The sequence below is a fragment of the Hoplias malabaricus genome, chromosome 2 (genome assembly GCF_029633855.1).
Source record: "Hoplias malabaricus isolate fHopMal1 chromosome 2, fHopMal1.hap1, whole genome shotgun sequence".
NCBI lineage: Eukaryota > Metazoa > Chordata > Actinopteri > Characiformes > Erythrinidae > Hoplias > Hoplias malabaricus.
This window is the reverse complement of record NC_089801.1, coordinates 83,654,772-83,672,853: the sequence shown is the minus strand read 5'-3', so window position 1 is coordinate 83,672,853 and position 18,082 is coordinate 83,654,772. Positions and strand designations below refer to the sequence as shown.

Genomic DNA, 18,082 nt, shown 5'->3' with positions numbered 1-18,082 from the left:
GAGTTAGAGGACATCCGCCGAATGCTTGCAATGATTTGCAAAGAGAAAAAGAAAAAACCTGACGTTTTCTCTATCACCTCTTCGCGGTCTAACCCAAAGCCATCCTCTAACACCCCAGAAATGTTAGAGAGTTATGTAGGAGAAGTGACAAGCAAAGCTCCGTCTTGCAGCGCACCGTGCGATCTCCTCGTGACCCAAACAAACACTGAAAACCCGATGATACAGGGGGGTGACTTGCAACCACCCTCCAGTGCTGTTTTGGTTGTTCAGTTAGACGGTAAAGAAGGTTTAACGCCAAATGACCCCTCAGTCATTGAAGGCGACACACCCGTCCGACAATTCATGGGACACCTAACAGAGAAAGGGGTTGCACGCAAATTCTACTTGTCCACCATTGTGGAGAGAAGGCTAGTACATGAGGCCCTGTTGGACACTGCATCAGATGTCACGCTCATGTCTTCCGCCTTGTTCCACCAGGTTCGAGCCATTGCGCGGCGTGAAAATCGCGAGATACAGCTCCAAAACTGTTCTCCTAAAATTCAGCCGTATTCACATGCAGGCCTCACTATCCAATCTATGGCACTAATACACTTAGCCATTGGACCAATGACTTTAGTGCATCCAGTCCATGTGTCTCCTCTCGAAACAATTCCCTTCCTCATCGGCAAAGATCTCCTTAATCGCTTCGAACCACTGATTGACTTCAAAAGGTCAAAGATCTGGGCACAAGTGCGTGAGCCTTTACCCATCTGCACCCCGCACCACCGGGAAGCTCAGTGTTGCCGTCTCGAAATCCGGCCTGAATCAATAGGAGGTCCACCAAGTCAGATCCCTCACTTCGAGGAAGAGGAAACTGAGCCCATGGCAGCCACGCCAGAGGCAGCAGTCTCTCCCTGGCCCCCTAGTGCCATGTTAGAACAACGGAACACATTCCTGTGCACTTTCACACAGCCGTCCACAACAGACGCTCCCGGCCTTCCCATCGTGAATGGTCTCACAATGCAGGACTATCATGTAGACAATGCAGTTCTGGCTCTATGGACCGACCAGTCCGCCATAAGCCAAACCCTCTTTAACACTCTGCGCCTCACTCAACCAAATATTCCTTTGGTGAGCAGTCCTTGTCGTTTTCCTTTTAACCTGACATCAAAAGCAATGTCACCCACTGATGGAATTTGCGCTTTAACCGTCCAGTGGAACAAAAGGGTAATCACCCATTATTTCTTAGTCGTCCCTAACTTGCCGCACGACGTTTACATTGGAAGTGACTTCTTGGTGCGCCTCGACGACCACGTAGACACCCTCAATGGCGTGCTGTGGTCGTTGACTGATGTTTCAACGGAAACCTGGTCCTCTGATCTCAGCAACCTAGGCTCAGGACAAACTATTCCCGAGGTATGTCAGGTCACTAACCAAGGTTCACTTGTGGTACCTGCGAACGCAGCAAATGTACCCATCCGCTTAGTCATGCGACCTGGCCAACACTTAAGCCACGCGCATGCACTTTTCCAACCGTCACCTCAGTTCTTCGAACTAGGCCTCACCCTCGAAGCCACACCTTTGGTGGAGACGCGAGCAAGATCCACCTATCTATTCGTACGGAACGAAACCACTCAACCCTTGACGATCCCTCACTCATCCCCTCTGGGTTGGTTAGTCAGTACGAAATTCCATGACTTCGAGTTGCGAATTCCGATCATAGGGCCAATGCCTGAATCCCTGCTTCTTGACCAGGCAGAATCAAAGGTGTTCTACACTCATCCGACGCGAGCTGTTGCTCTCTTCTCAGCTCTGGACATGAGTAACGACGCCATTTGCAGGATAGATCTCGCTGATGACAATCAAATGACGATCACGGTTCTTTCCATAGATTCATCCCCGGAATCCTCCCGGGAACCATCTCTTCTTCCCGAAGCGGGAAAAAACACTTCAAATCCACGTACTTCGAAAGAACTATCTGACTCCGAATTTCGTATCCAAGTCGAACAAGTTCTAAAGGAGGCCGACGCCCTCCAAAGCAAAGAAGAACGTGAGAAACTCTGTGAAGTGCTCCTTAAATATCAAAAATCTTTTTCCAAAGATTCAACGGACTGTGGTCTCACTGACATTCATTCAGTACGTATTCCCACTCGTCCAGGAGCACCACCCACGTTTGTCCGCCAATACAAAATTCCATTGGCATCCTATGAACCGGTACAAGAAATCATTGATGACTTGCTGAAAAAGGGCATAATTCGACCCTGTAACAGCACGTACTCGGCACCATTATGGCCCGTCATAAAACCAAATGGTAAATGGCGCTTAACCATCGACTATCGGAAACTAAATCAACAGGTTCCCTTGTCTCGATGGCCGATGACACAATTGGAGCAAGAACTTCCCTCGGTCTGAAACGCTAAATACTTTTCCACCATCGATGTAGCCTCTGGCTTCTGGACCATCCCGGTGCAAGCAGAAGACCAACACAAGCTCGCTTTCACTTTCGCAAACCGACAGTACACATTCACTCGGTGCCCTTTTGGATATGCCAACTCACCCGCGGAGTTTAATATTTTCTTAAACAAAGCATGCCCTGATGCCCGCGAGCGAGGCACCCTCATATATGTGGACGACATACTCATGCGTAACCACTCCCTACAGGCACACATTGACGAGATTGATCATGTTCTTGACCAGCTTACAACAGCAGGTGCGAAAATATCACTCTCCAAATGTCAGTGGTGCAGAACAAAAGTGAATTACGTCAGTCTGCTCGTAAGCACTGATGGTGTTGAACCACAAGTGAGTCGAGTGCAAGGGGTAACAAACCTCGCAGCACCCACCAATCTTAAGGAACTCCGCAGTTTCTTAGGAGTATGCAACTACTCACGACAATTCATAGAGAACTACGCGGACCTAGCTCGTCCACTTTATGACCTCCTGAAAAAGGACACTCCGTTCACCTGGGGCGAAGCCCAAGAACACGCCATGCAGGCACTGAAATCGAAACTGTGCGAATCGAATTCTACCTAGAAGTAGGGTTCTCGGACCACTGTCTCAGCTCCGGTCTGTATCAATTACACGACAGAGACAAACGTGTCATAGCCTATGCTAGTAAAACTATGCTGGCTGCCGAAAACAAATACAGTGACTGCGAAAAAGCACTACTAGCAACAGTGTGGGCAGTCAAACATTTCTCCAACTACCTAGGTGGTCAGAAGGTGATTGTTGAAACTCATCATCAACCAGTCACTTTCCTAAACAGCCAACGAATTCGAGAGGGTGTAGTAACTAACGCTCGAGTAGCATCATGGCTAATGGCTCTCCAAAGCTTTGACTTAGAGGTACGTTATGCGCAAAACTACAAGAGCCCCCTTGGCACAGGCCTTGCTTCTTGCAGGCAATGCGAAGGAAACATTCCTTCCCAAGTACCACAAACTCCAGAAACCCTCTTACCCACCGTGGCTAACCACCACTATTTCGATCCTAACACATGCAAGGACCTTGTCACTGCGTATGTAGATGGTTGTTCGTTCCGCCGAGAACACACCCTGATGGCAGGGGTGGGGATTATCGAAATAAACGGATGGCCTCACGAACCCCTAAGTTTCAAATTGGGTGCTCAGTCCTCCCAATATGCTGAAATAGCAGGAATTCTCATCACAATCCAGTCTGCGGTCCAGAAAAGCGTAAAAACGTTGGTGATCTGCACAGACTCCAACTACGTGCGCCTAAGCTTCACATGCCACTTGAGACTGTGGAAAACCAACAACTACACCACGTCAAACAAAAAGCCAGTTAAACACAAAGAGCTTTTCGCGGCATGCGAACACTTGGTAGACACACATGACCTGCAGATCTACTGGAAGAAAGTGAAGGGTCACTCCCGAGTCCCGGGAGATGACAAAGAATTCAATGATCAAGCAGACAGCTTAGCCAAACAAGGGGCCCGCGAAGGCACATCGTGGACATTCGATCCCTCCCTTTTTCCAAACCCACCCGACATCGAAGTCCTAGCTGTCACACGGTCTCGAACTGTAACGAAGGCGTCGCCTGACAATGCCAAAACTACCATTGTCTCTATTAACCCTACTTTTTCGGACGCCGACTTAGTTGCTCTCCAAGCTCGAGACCCATCAATTTCTAAAATGCTTAGCCATGTCTCTGACCCATCTACTAATCCCATCGCAGCACAAGATCTTGACACCATACCAGGCCTTAAAGACCTATACGGCGCCAGAGCGTCCCTCCAAGTCGTCAAAGACTTGCTAGTTCATGCCACTGACTCGCACACTTCACCTACGTTCGTGGTTCCTCAGTGCCACAGGGGGGTGATGCTGATGCACGCCCATGACTCCCCATCTGCGGGACACAAAGGGGTCAAAGCAACACACCATGCGCTCAGGCAGGTGGCATATTGGCCCCACATGGTAAAAGATGTGGCTGATTACATTAAAGGCTGTCTGGTATGTTGCCAATTTCAACCCTCGAATCCTCTTCATAGAGCCCCCTTGCAAAAGAAGGGATTATCCTTCCCTTTGTCAAACCTCCAGATAGACTGGGTTGGACCACTCACTCGAACAGTAAGAGGTAACAAGTACTTCCTCACAGTCACGTGTGCATTCACTAAATGGGTAGAATGCCTCCCCGCACCGAATGACACAGCGCTAACCACTGCATACTTACTGATGAACCATGTCTTCTCACGGTTTGGCCTACCCAGCCGTGTCGACTCCGACAGAGGGACACATTTCACCGCTGAGGTCATGCAGCAGCTCTGGCAACTCTTAGGAGTAAAAGCCAGCCTTCACATTAGCTACCATCCTCAAAGCTCAGGTCAGGTAGAGCGAGCCAACCGAACTGTTGTTAGCATACTGAAAAAGTACGTAGCAGCAAACCAACGAGACTGGGATGTCAAACTCCCCCTCGTACTGATGGCCATACGGGCGACCCCACACGACGCGGTCGGGGTCTCACCCTTTGAGTTGATGACAGGGAGACAAATGACTCTGCCTCTACATCTGTTATATCAGCCAGGTGAAGCTAGCATAGCCGTAGCCTACACCACTCATCAGTATATGGAGGACCTGCAGAAACACCTCAAAGCTACTTTCGCCTTTGCCCAGCAGAAACTGGAAAGAAGTGCAGAAGGTCGCAAAGCGTACTACGATCACAAAGCATCCCACGATGAACTCCAAATAGGGGACAAAGTATGGTACTACATCTTTGTCCAACCTGTTGGAAGGTCGCGAAAAACAGGGGGGAATTTGGCCCGCAAATTCCTACCCCGATGGTCCGGTCCCTATAAGATAACAGACAAACTGTCCCCCGTTGTTTACAGGATCAAAATAAACAAAGCTCGGGGCAGTACCGAATTCAAATGGGTCCACCGCAACCAAATCCGACCACACACAACCCCCATGGGACTTGTAGGGGATACTAACGCTTGTGTTAGATCATAAACGACAGAACCAAAGGCAGGAAGGGTGTTAGTTAACAAACAACTATAACCTTCTACTCACACCTTAGTTCTCCTATCCCTTTTCCCTTTTTCTCTCACTCTTTAGCAGGCAACGAGCTTCTAACCAGACTGAGGACACTCAGGGTGCAAGACCCTAGTCCCTCATCGTCAATTATTATAAAGTGTTTACCCTAGGAAAATTTTATCAAAAGGGGGGTATCGTGAAAATTTTATAATTTGTCTAAACGACTCGCCGTAAATACCCTAAATCTAACCATGAGCATCTCTTCCAGTAGGATGGCCCCGCTGCTCATTCTCCTGATCGTCGGCTCCCTAGGAACCGCCGTGCTCCCTGAAGTGATCGAACCAGGTCCTGACTCAGGAATAATACTGAAAGACCAGCCGGGACTGCTAATCACTAATTGCCGCCTCCATACCCAGAGAGTATTTGTACGGTTGAATCCCGCCGAAGCGTGTAGCAAAAACCTACCGATAACCACTCTGCAGACTGGCCGGAATGGAGTTAGATGGACTGAGGAAGCTATCAGCCATGCTGAAGCAGACGTAACTCACATGCTCCGCCAGCTACAAAAGTTTACCGTGACGCAATCAGAACTAAATGGTTTTAATAAACGACCTAAACGCTTCATAGGCGGATTGCTAATGGCAGCTGCAACTGTGGGATCACTACTGAGTCTCGGAACGTCCGCCGTCAATGCCGTCAATGTAGCCACTGTTAAACGTCAAGTAGGGGAATTACAAACGGAAATTCCGAACATTAAAACCCAATTAGACAAACAGCAGCAGCACCTGCAAACCATTGGGCAAACCCTACGTGGCACCGTCGTAGTGCTCAACGCTCACAGTGTCGCCTTGAACAAAACGCTCCAGACGGTTAACTCCATGCTTTCAGTAGTACAACTTGACCTTGCCCACATCCAGCTTGTGAATATGTTATTGTCTGATATGCTACAAGAAATCAGCTCCTCTGTAGATAGCCTAGCCAAGAATTCCTCCCTACCTGGTGCCTCTATCCTTAGTACAGGAGATTTTATCCACAGCAACTCGAGAAGTAGTTACCGACCTCCAGGCCCACCTAGCCTATACCTTAGGTAGCGCCATCCCAATTTATGTTAATCCTCAAGACCGAGAATTAGCATTCATTATTAACCTTCCCATAATGGCGCCTGAAAACATATACCGTTTGAAAGATGTTGTCAACGTTGGCTTCTGGCAAGATTCTGCCTACGTTCGTGTGAAAACAACATCTCTTGTAGCATACCAAGACGATAACCCTGACCTATACCTGGTACCCAATCTGCTTATGTGCACACTCACTAAAGACATTCACTACTTGTGCCCTAGCAAACCTTTCATTCGTGACAGCGCAAATGGGATCTGTGGCCTTAAGCCTATGATGAGTAATACTCAATGCCCGGTAGTCGTCACACCCCGACGTTTGGTAACCAGCACTCAAGCTGAAATTGTTGGAAATCGTTGGCTGGTTAACACCCCCTTTAGAGAGGCCCTACTAACCTATGATCAACATGACACCTCAGAAAGAGTACTCCTTCCTAGCCAAACCTTCTGGGTAGACGTCCCCGCAAACGCAATCTTACATGTAGGAGACCTGGCCCTGTATCACCTAAACCCCGACCAATATGAGAGTGACATAGAAATCTCAGAGTTCTTCTCCAAACACACCATCGAGCTAGATACTAAAACACTAACTCGCCTAGAATATGAGGGAACCCAAGTCATTGACCTAACCCCCATAGATAACACCCTTAGAGAACTGTCGTCTCAACCCCTATGGCCAGTTCAGCCTGTCACCTATGCATGGTCCACCCCGGACACCTTACTAGTTACCCTGGTAGGATTAGGATATCTTCTGACCTTTGGTATAGCTTGGTTCTATTTCAAACGCACTCAAGCCCTCCAGAGCAGGTTAGAAACTTGGTCTAATAAAATGGTCAAATTCGTCAGACATAAAAGAGCCCAGAGAGGTGAACCCCCAAGTTTTAGATATGAAGCCGAAGGCCATGTCGAAGAATCAGCTCTCGAGGTTGCGTTTGAACAAGACCTGCCCCTAAATAATTAGTATCCCTTCAGCATGCAAACATACACATTCCATATACACCCATACACTAATAGGAATACATTAGCTCTGGAAATGTGTTTGAATATGCTTGCTGACCTCACCTTCCTCCACAGCAAAAGTTCTTTTCAGCTCCATGATCCCTGACGAACCATAAAACTGAAAAGAAAGGGGGGAATGTAGTGGAGCATGGACCAAATATGAATACTGGACAATGAAGGAATAATGAAATGAAAGGTTTTGAATTAAACCTTTCTCACTCTGACCAGGACTTTCGTCTGGTCCCGAAGTCAGCATTCCACAGGACTGTTTGTGCCCGCGGGGGTGCAAAGCCCCACACACACGCACACTCATAAGCTGAAACATCAAAGGACTTGAGAAGGACACTTTCAACACATGGCCCCAACACCCCCCCATCTCTCTTTTAACTAACAGGAACTGTCGAGATAACCTATTTTATAATGCTCTTAAGAGACAGAAACCTCAAACAAAGAAGAGAGCTTTTACGGCCGTCTATGACAATGGCACCTAAATGTCGGCTCCTTATCTCGAGCCCACTAAACAGGGCCAACAAATGTTTTAACCAAAAGTGACCTCGAGTGAACCCCCGTGAATCACCCGCCGAAGCATGGATCAACAGCGACACCAAATGGACACTGGCGAAACTACGCCTCGCTCGGAGTCGCTGGAAAACAATAGCGGAAAATAATCAAACTCTGATTATTTGTGTATTAAACCTATATATTAATGTCACTTTCTGTACCCTCAGATGAATGCCTATCTCCTAATGAAATGTTGTATATTATGGACTGTTCCTATCATGAAGAGAAATCCTACCTCTGAATAGGACTAAACGAATTAATATTCTTTCCCAGCATAGCATCATAAATGGGACGTAAAGATGAAACCTTATGTAACTGTCTGATGTTAATAGTCCAATGTACTCATTGTTATATGTTGATAACGGGTATAAGAATTTTGATACGAGAAATTCATATTCTTTATGTGTGAATCAATGATTCAAACCCCCTTCGACTCTCTCCCCCTAGCGAGAGTCACGTGAGACTGAATTTGTGTCCAATCAGAAAGAGGACTCCTCCCGTTAAGGCGTGACCGCGCCAGCCTTGAAAACAGAGAACAGCCTAACGCAAGTCAGTTCGAAGTTCTGAAGAGTTGCGAGGACTCTACAGAAGTAACGGACCACGAAAGAAAGCGGAAAAGAGAGGACGCCTACGAGAAACTTTGAACAACAAACACTCTCTTCTCCACGATGACGACGAAACAAAAGAAAAACTCAGAGACTTTATTTAAAGCTTACGAGAGACGTCTCGAAATTAGCTAAGAGTATGAAGTTTTACTAATACGTCGAGTAATTTGAATATCTTTCTTTTCTTTTAATCTTGTTTATGTTTATTACCTATCGAAGTGTGATCTCACGAGTGATCAAAGCGGGTGAAACTTATTTGTGGCCAAAGTAAGGTATCAACCGTTTGAGTAATCGATAACAGATATATTAACGTTATAAGCTGATTCCTGAAGACATCAATCCTGGAAAGCTGAACAACGAGACTAGCTAATACTCTGAAAAAGCCGCTCCACTACGGTGGAAAACCAGCCACGCCTGTGAAAGTCCACAGAAGGGAAATCTCGATCGACGCAGCTCAGCTCGGAATCGAAAGCCTTCAAATCGACTGGAAAGAGATCCTCCATAAGCGGGCCTGCTTCTCACCACGTGGGAACGACGAGAGCACCCCGGGACACAGAGATTAAACAGCAGGACGCGACGGCTCGGTGAAACGGCTGACGAGTAAGCTAGCGTATTTAACACCTTTTCAGGAGCTGATGTCTAAATAAACTTTTTCTTTACAATTTACCATTTATTAACCTTAGTTAGCAACAATTTAATCACAAGACAGTAGTGCCTAACCCACCTTAAGGTCAAAATCGGTTTTCCCTGCTGTGATACCGTGAGAGTATAAGGTTGTGCTATGTTAATTAAATACTTCTCTTTATTAATAAAACTCTCATTATTTGAAATCACAGTGTTTGCAATTTGTTCGTTATTTTCCTGAAAATCCTGACGGACTCATTTTAGCATGATTATTATTCATTCTCAAACTAATTATTAATGTTTTAATTGTTTAAGCCAATTATAAATCTTAATTAATTTCACTCAGTCAAATATCAGAGGTTGGAGGAGTTTGAATAAGGTCAAGGCTATAAAACAATTATAAAATTTATATGTATGTATTTGTGGTGTACCTTACTACACTACACTAACCTGATGAAAACACTAAAGGTCTCTAAACTCATCCTTACTTTTTAAATTAAATGGACTAAGCCCAAAGGCTGTAAATTTGTTTGGAATTATGTGGTTAATTTATGGGGTGCAGGGTGGAGCAGCAGGTAGTGTCTTTGTCACAGCTCCAGGGTCCTGGAGGTGGATTGGTAGGTGGATTGGTGACTCAAATGTGTCCGTAGGTGTGAGTGGATGTGTGAGTGTGTGTTGCTCTGTGGAGGACTGCTGCCCCCTCCAGGGTGTGTTCCTGCCCTGTGCCCAGTGACCCACCACCACCCTTAACTGGAGGGAACTGAAAGAGCTGCAGACAGCGAATGAATGGTTAATTTAGCTGACTGCTGTTTTTTAGTATGCTGTCTGCCATACTATATGTATATAATTGCTTAACAATAAATTAATGTCAACTAACAGTGGCACAGCCCAAATTGGTCAGAGGCCCCGCTCGGCTAAGTCACTACTCCTTGCGTGAGGGTTCATGTGTGAAGACACACTCTCCTTCATTGATCAGCGGTTCCCTGAACTGAACTCGGAGTCGGCGCACGACACACAAAATACTCTGTATATTAATTTTTATCAGATGCGGTAAACGTTGCACGTGAGACACCTTGCCACATGCAGTAATCTCCGTGATCACCCACACATACACATGCATAACATACCACACCAGGACGCAGAAATCAGTGACAACAACACTACACTATACAGCGTGGTGGTGCCCAATACATGTTTGGGAAAGATATTTTTTAACCATTCAAATAGATGTCTACATACATTTTAGGCCAGAAGGCCTAGTTATTTAAGAAATGTATATGATTTTCAGTGTTGTGTGTGTGATCTTACCATCATAACACAAAAAAGAGTATTGATGACCACAGATAACATCCACCCAGGTTCCATCATATTTCTGCATCGCAACACAGAACTCACTCCCTCCAGCATTGTTTGGTTCTCCACTGCTCCACTTCCTGTACTCCGCTCCCTCTCTGTACATATCTCCATCACCCAGAGACCACTGCCATCTCCCAGTGTTCACTCTGTTTAGACCGATCCATACATAATCTGTGGCTTTGTTTTGCAGAGTGGAACTGAGCATCTTCATCTCCTCCATGTTGCTGACGGTGGCCAGATCAGTGTGTTTCTGTCTGCAGTAGCTCTGAGCTTCAGTCCAGGTTCTAGCTTCATTCACAAAGTGATATTGATGAGGAATGTGCCCTGACACAAGACAGACAGCTGAGAAAATCATGAAAACCAGAATATAATATTATTAGTGCTGTCCTGACACTATTAATAGTGGTATGTTCACATCAGCAGACATTGGAGATTCTCACTGATATGACACAATGAGGACTGGACAATTACAAGAACAATACGTATTCAAATTGTTCAAATTCTACAATTCACCATATCATCTACAAATTCAGGAACTGAAAAAATAAAATGTTGGCCTTTAAGCCCTCAGACACCTCTGCATTAATAATTGAATCCTTCACCACAGTGGCTTTTTGAAAATCAATTCTCAGTAAACCCAGTTTACAAACAGAAGTGAAAACACTCACCTGAGAAAAGGTAGATGAGAGAAAGCCACTTCAGATCCATTTCTGAGAGAAAAAGTATTAATATAACATTAGTACAATATGATCTACTGCTGAACTGAAGATAATGTTCTCTGTGAACACTGCTGTGGATATTTAATGGTGGGTTTTGTGCATTTTCTGATGTCATTTTCCCCATGCGTCATGAGATTATAGTTCGGGCGGTGCCTGTGCTTCATTTCTTTTTTAAATACAGCGAGGAGCTGTGAATTTTAGTAACATTCTCATGGTGTTGTTAGAATATCTACAGAGAAGTTTGGAGATTGTGTCTAATGTCCAACATGATCATAATTATAATTTTAGTAAGTTTATCATTAGCTCTTACAATGTCTAAAACCTGATTGCCATTTCTGTCTTCAAGAGAAATGTAGTTAGTTTTTGATCAAGGTCTAATCAGGTAATATCTAGAACCTCTCTGAGATCTCAGTGTATTTACTAACACCACAAAGTATATGTATCTAGTGCATTGAAATGTGTGTTCTTAATTTTCTGAAAAACAGGGTTTTTGTAGATTTTTCTCAGTGTAGTTCAGTGATGTTCCTCAGAGTGATTCTCCAGTTCTTTTGGAGTGTGTACCTCACAGTAACTGGGTCACTATGTAGAACTTTCTCTTTATCCAGTGTCCACTATGAAAACTTAACTTTTTTCTTGCTTCCTGCTTCCTTGCCGTTCAGACGCTTTGCTGCTTAGCTCTGCTATCTTCTATTTCTTTCCTTTTATTTTTTCAAAACCGACTTGTTTTTCCTGTGATAGAGTATCTGAGCTTTTAAATATACACAAATCAGCAGCACTACGAAGCCAAAACTGGACATTTTCTGCTTTTGATACTTTTTAAAGTAGTGTGATTGCTCTAGGAACCAGGACTGTTCCAACAACCAGGATATTTCATCAGGCTACAGTAGAAGAAACTTGTGAAATGCCTCTTCATTTTGTTCAACACATGTGCTGTCAGAATTGCTATGGACTTCTACAGAGAATGTCAGCTTTGGAAAGGGATTTTCGGAACCTGTTATCAGAGTTTAAGGACTGGCATGTCGGACCTGCGCGAGGAGTAACAGTGAGTGGGAGTACGGGCAGCAGACAGTGGGCTGAGGACCTAACGGAGCAGCGGACAGTGGAGGGACACAGATCTAGACCAGAGGATCGAGTAAATGGCAACACTGCTGTGAGTACAACTAGAGACGGGCAATGGGTGGAGATTGAAGCTAGACCCAAGCGCCGTGCTTTGTATAGCTCTGTAGTCTCGTCCTCTACTCCTGGTACCACAGCTGGTCCAGGGATTTCAGCTGCTAAACCTAACACTGCTGCTGAGAGAGCACAGCACAGACCCAAACCAGAAAACCGGTCTTATTCACTGCAGCTGAAAAACAGGTTTGAACCACTGCATGCCCTTCGTGAGAATCACAAACGCAGTGAACACAGCACAGAAAGTGCCAGAAGTGTCAGTCAGTCTCAAAACTCTAACAAACCTACTGCAGACACCCTGATCTTTGGAGATGACACTGTTAATGGGGTAACAAACCCAAAACTCATAGTGAGATGCGAGCCAAACATCACCGTGCCTGAACTTACTGCAAAGTTTCCAGCTGTACTGGCTGAGTACACCAATGTGAAGAGGATTATTGTACACGTTGGAAAGAATGACACTATCAAGCAGGAGTCTGAAGTTTTAAAAAGAGACTTTAATGACCTCATTAACACACTCAGTAGGTTCAACATACAATTTTTCATCAGTGGACCTCTACCTGCAGGAGGCACCAATATGTTCTCAAGGTTACTGGGATTAAACACATGGCTACAGAACAGCTGCAGGTCAAATGGACTGAACTTCATTGACAATTTTAACTTGTTTTTTGGGAAGAGAGAACTTTTTAGGAGAGACGGACTGCACACAAACAAGAGGGGTGTTAAACTTCTGACAGACAATCTCATTTTCTCAGTGTGCAATCTATCTACTTCTCTTGGGGGTGGCGCATCAGCATCAACATCCAGGAACTCTCCTGTACAAGCTGATGACACCATGTCAGAGCCGGAACATCCTCTCTCCACTGAGGACGACCTGAGGGAGCAGCAGACACTGGACATGAGTGGCAATGACCAACTCTATCAGCTGCCAGAGACACCAAAACCCCAAGAGGAATCCTCCTTGTCCTCTATCTCCCCCCCCACATCACCCCACCTGAACCTCCCAGCAGCCATGGAGAAGCTGGTTTCGGCTGGGACAAGGCTGTCACTTTCCCTGTCAGCCAGCCCTCAGGTGCAAAGAAGAACCACCCCAGCTTCTACTCCACCATCATCTACTGCCACTTCTCCACTGCAGTCCCCCAGACTGTCCCCTAAGAATAATCACACTCCATCACCACCTAGAGCACCTCAACGGAAAAGACAAGCTCCTCAACCCCCGGAAAGGCAGCTTCGCTCACGGCCCCATCGCCAGCAGGAGCTTCACACAGCTTCGTCAGCTGATAAGGGCAAAGAAAAGTGATGTTTTGCGGGTCCTGGCTGCTGCAGTGATGATGTCAGCAGTACATGTCTTCAAAACAAGCTTGGACCTTTGATGCCTGTAATCTCTCCCATTCCAGTACTTATCAGAGAGAGAAAGAACAGAGAGTTCAGGTCAGATTCTGTGAATGTAGCCAATCTACAGCAAATAAAATGTGAAACAGAGATTCTGTGGCAAAGTGCACAAGTTACTAAGTTAGCTCTTCTAAATATCAGATCTCTCACAAACAAATCACACTTAATTAATGATTTTATTACAGCACATGGGCTTGATTTTATTCTTTTAACTGAGACTTGGCTAAATGAATGTAGTGCTGCAACTGTTTTATTGGAGTCGGCTCCTCCAGATTTTCATTTTTTAAATGCATCTCGTGCCAGCAGAAAAGGTGGAGGTCTAGCTGCTTTGTTCCATGGTTCTTTTCAGTGCAAGCAGTTATCATTTGGAGACTTCACAACATTTGAGAATCTCTGTGTAGTTTTGAAAGGGACACCACAGATATTACTAGTAACTGTCTACAGGCCTCCGAAGTACAGCGCTAATTTTATTGATGAATTTACAGAGATGCTGTCCTTTATTTCTACAGACTTTGACCATTTTGTTATTGCTGGTGACTTTAACATACATATCGACAATCCCAAGGACTGTTTTGCCAAGGAACTACTTGCCATATTGGACTCTTTTGGTCTTTCACAGCATGTTACAGGGAGTACTCATTGTCATGGTCACACGCTGGATATTGTTATCTCAAAGAGTCTCAACATATCAGTGACTGTGAAGGACGTCGCACTGTCAGATCACTACTGTGTGTTCTTTGATATGTGGGCCTCACCAGTCATCAGAGATAGAAGAGTTTGTGTCAAGAAAAGGATTATAAAGGACTGCACAGCTACACTTTTCATGAGTAAATTGTGCACTACACCATGTGAACGATCCAACTCTGTTGATGATTTGCTGAATAGTTTTAATACAAAAATTGTCAGTGTAATGGATGAGATTGCGCCAGTTAAAATGAAGGCCTTGTCTTGCAAACAGAAAGCACCATGGAGAAATGCTTCTGTTGTTCAAATCCAAAAGAGGGAGTGTCGCAAGGCAGAACGCAGATGGCGTAAAACAAGTCTTCATATTCACAAAGAAATCTACAAAGATAGGCTACGTCAATACAACGCGACAATATGCAAAACACGACAATCCTATTTCTCTAGTATCATCAACAATAACACTAACAACAGCAAAATCCTCTTCACCGTGGTCGACAGACTTACTAACTCACCCACACCAATGGCCCCTGAATTAGTATCAACTGAGAGATGTAATGAGTTTGCATTCTTTTTTAACACTAAAATCCAGAATATCAGACAAGCGATTAGTACATCTATATCCAACAATGAGTCTGTACCCTCTCCATCACCTCATAAAAACTCCTTAGTTAAAATGTCAGAGTTCAGTACTGTTGATAGTAATATTTTAACTGACACAGTTAATCATCTCAAATCATCCACTTGCAGTCTTGACACACTACCAACCAATTTTTTAAAGAGTGTGTTTCACACTATAGCACCAGACATACTCCACATTGTAAACACCTCACTCATGTCGGGGGTTTTTCCGAGCTCACTAAAAACTGCAGTTGTAAAGCCTCTTCTAAAAAAGAAAAATTTAGAATCTTCTCTGATAAGTAACTACAGGCCAATTTCTAATCTACCGTTCATGGGCAAAATCATTGAGAAAATAGTTTTCAGGCAAATCACTGGTTTCTTGTCCATAAACAGTAGCCTAGACAAATTCCAGTCCGGGTTCCGGTCTAATCACAGCACTGAGACTGCTCTAATCAAGGTAATTAATGACATCCGCTTAAATACAGAGGCTGGAAAGGTATCTCTTCTATTACTTCTTGACCTTAGTGCTGCCTTTGATACCATTGACCATAAGATTCTTATAGATAGACTCGCAAACTGGGTTGGACTCTCAGGAACAGTCCTGAAGTGGTTCATTTCTTACCTGGAAGGCAGGAACTACTTTGTAGAAATAGAAAATAATATTTCAGAGAACATGCCAGTAACCTGTGGTGTCCCCCAGGGCTCTATTCTTGGTCCACTTTTATTTAATTTATATATGCTTCCTCTTGGCCAGATTCTACAGAACTATGGGCTGTCCTATCACAGCTATGCAGATGATACTCAGATTTACATGGCCCTGTCCCCAAACGACTCTGGCCCAGTTGACTTATTAAGCAAGTGCCTTGAACACATCACAAACTGGATGGGACACAATTTTCTGCAGCTGAATAAAGATAAAACTGAGATTATACTATTTGGGAATAGCACTGAGAGACAAAGATTGGCTACGTATCTGGACTCGAGAGCCCTCAAATCTAAAGAACTGGCTCGCAACCTTGGTGTATCAATGGACTCAGATCTCAGTTTTAGTAGTCATATTAAAGCGGTTACTAGATCAGCATTTTACCATCTTAAGAACATCAGTAAGATTAGAGATTTTCTGACTAAACCAGACCTAGAGAAACTTATCCATGCTTTTATTTCTAGCAGGATTGATTACTGTAATGGTCTCTTAGCTGGACTTCCAAAAAAGACCATTAAACAGCTTCAGCTGATTCAAAATGCAGCTGCCAGAGTTCTCACTCGGAGCAAAAGAAGAGATCATATCACCCCCATCCTCAAATCCTTACACTGGATACCAGTCTGTTATAGAATAGACTTTAAGGTGTTATTACTGGTTTATAAATGTCTCAATGGGGTAGGACCAGCGTATTTATCAGATCTGCTACAGAGATATGAGCCGAGCAGAGATCTCAGATCTTTAGGAACTAGTCAGTTAGTCCTGCCTCGGGTCAAAACTAAACATGGAGAGGCAGCATTTAGCTACTATGCCACTTTTAAATGGAACCAGCTGTCTGAGAATATTAGAAGTGCCCCAACGTTAGACACATTTAAATCAAGACTTAAAACTCTCTTGTTTGAGCAGGCTTACAGCTCAGTTTAAAATATTCTGCACTTTTCTGTAACGGCATTTTATTTCTTTTATTTCTTTTCATTTATTGTCATTTTAAATTGTTTTAATCATTTTAATCATTTTACTCTTTTTATGTAATTGTCTTATTGGAATTTATGATTTTACTCTGGCTTTTAATGTAATTTCTTTTTCTGTAAAGCACTTTGAATTGCTTCTGTATGAAAGGTGCTCTATAAATAAACTTGCCTTGCCTTGCCTTGCCTTGCCTAACCCCAGCAGAAGACTAGAGCAGCTTCTTTAGCTCTGAGTTAATGTTAATGAAACATGAATCCTACCTCGGTGTTGGTTCTGTTCTCCTCTCTGCATCCACTTCTGTCGTCTTCTCTTCTCCCTGTGACTCTGTATCTCTCTCTATCCTCTCTCTCTTACCTCTGATCTCTCCACACCTTCATTTACATCACATATAGGTCTGAGCCTTTGTCTGTTCCAGGGAAAGCCACTTTGCATGAATTCCTTTATCACACGCTCAGTGACAAGAGTTGACTGTGTTTGTAATCAAACCTTCAGACTGATCCAGTCCAGCTGCAATCCAGAGGATTTAATGGAATTAAGTCACATACAGTGTTAGTTCTCAATGAGATTTTGTCAGAATTTATTACCTTATTGAATGTACGTTCCTGGACTGCAGTTTTTATAGCTATTGATGATGAAGTCTGGATTATTGTAATAACAGCTAACGTGACTCTCTGAGAACAGAGGAAACTTTTTATTAAAATTAGTCACAGATGTTATCAGCAGATACTCTGCTCTGCTCTGAGATGCTTTGCATATCTCCATCTACCAGCACAAAGACAACAATGACCACCTTATGTCCATTAGAACTAAATAAATGATCAAACGTCCACAATGTCCAAAAGTAAGTATAAGTTTTAAAGTTAGTGAAGTGAGTCTTTAGTGTTCACCCACTCTGGACACAAGCTGTAACATCTCTGTAGAAAAGCATTGACTGGTAGAATGTGGACCTCTGAAGCAGATGGTGGATGAATGAATGGGAACAATGTTTAATAAAAAAAAAATATTCAGCCATGAAAACTCTGTAATGCATTTACACATGTATTTTAACAGGAACAATAATGGTGTTACACACATACCATGTTTTTCGTCTCCCAGTGACTATCTC

The 18,082-nt window shown here is 44.1% G+C and overlaps 1 protein-coding gene across 1 annotated transcript in view; it reads right to left on the bottom strand.

The window, feature by feature from the left end:
* The window catches only part of LOC136687442 (macrophage mannose receptor 1-like), a 41,946-nt gene extending 30,904 nt beyond the window's left edge, over positions 1-11,042 (bottom strand). The window contains exon 1 of the mRNA XM_066661847.1: positions 10,678-11,042. Coding sequence (XP_066517944.1) covers positions 10,678-10,945 — 268 coding nt within the window. The 5' untranslated portion in view covers positions 10,946-11,042. The remainder of the gene's footprint in view (positions 1-10,677) is intronic.
* Between the last annotated feature and the right edge of the window lie 7,040 nt (positions 11,043-18,082).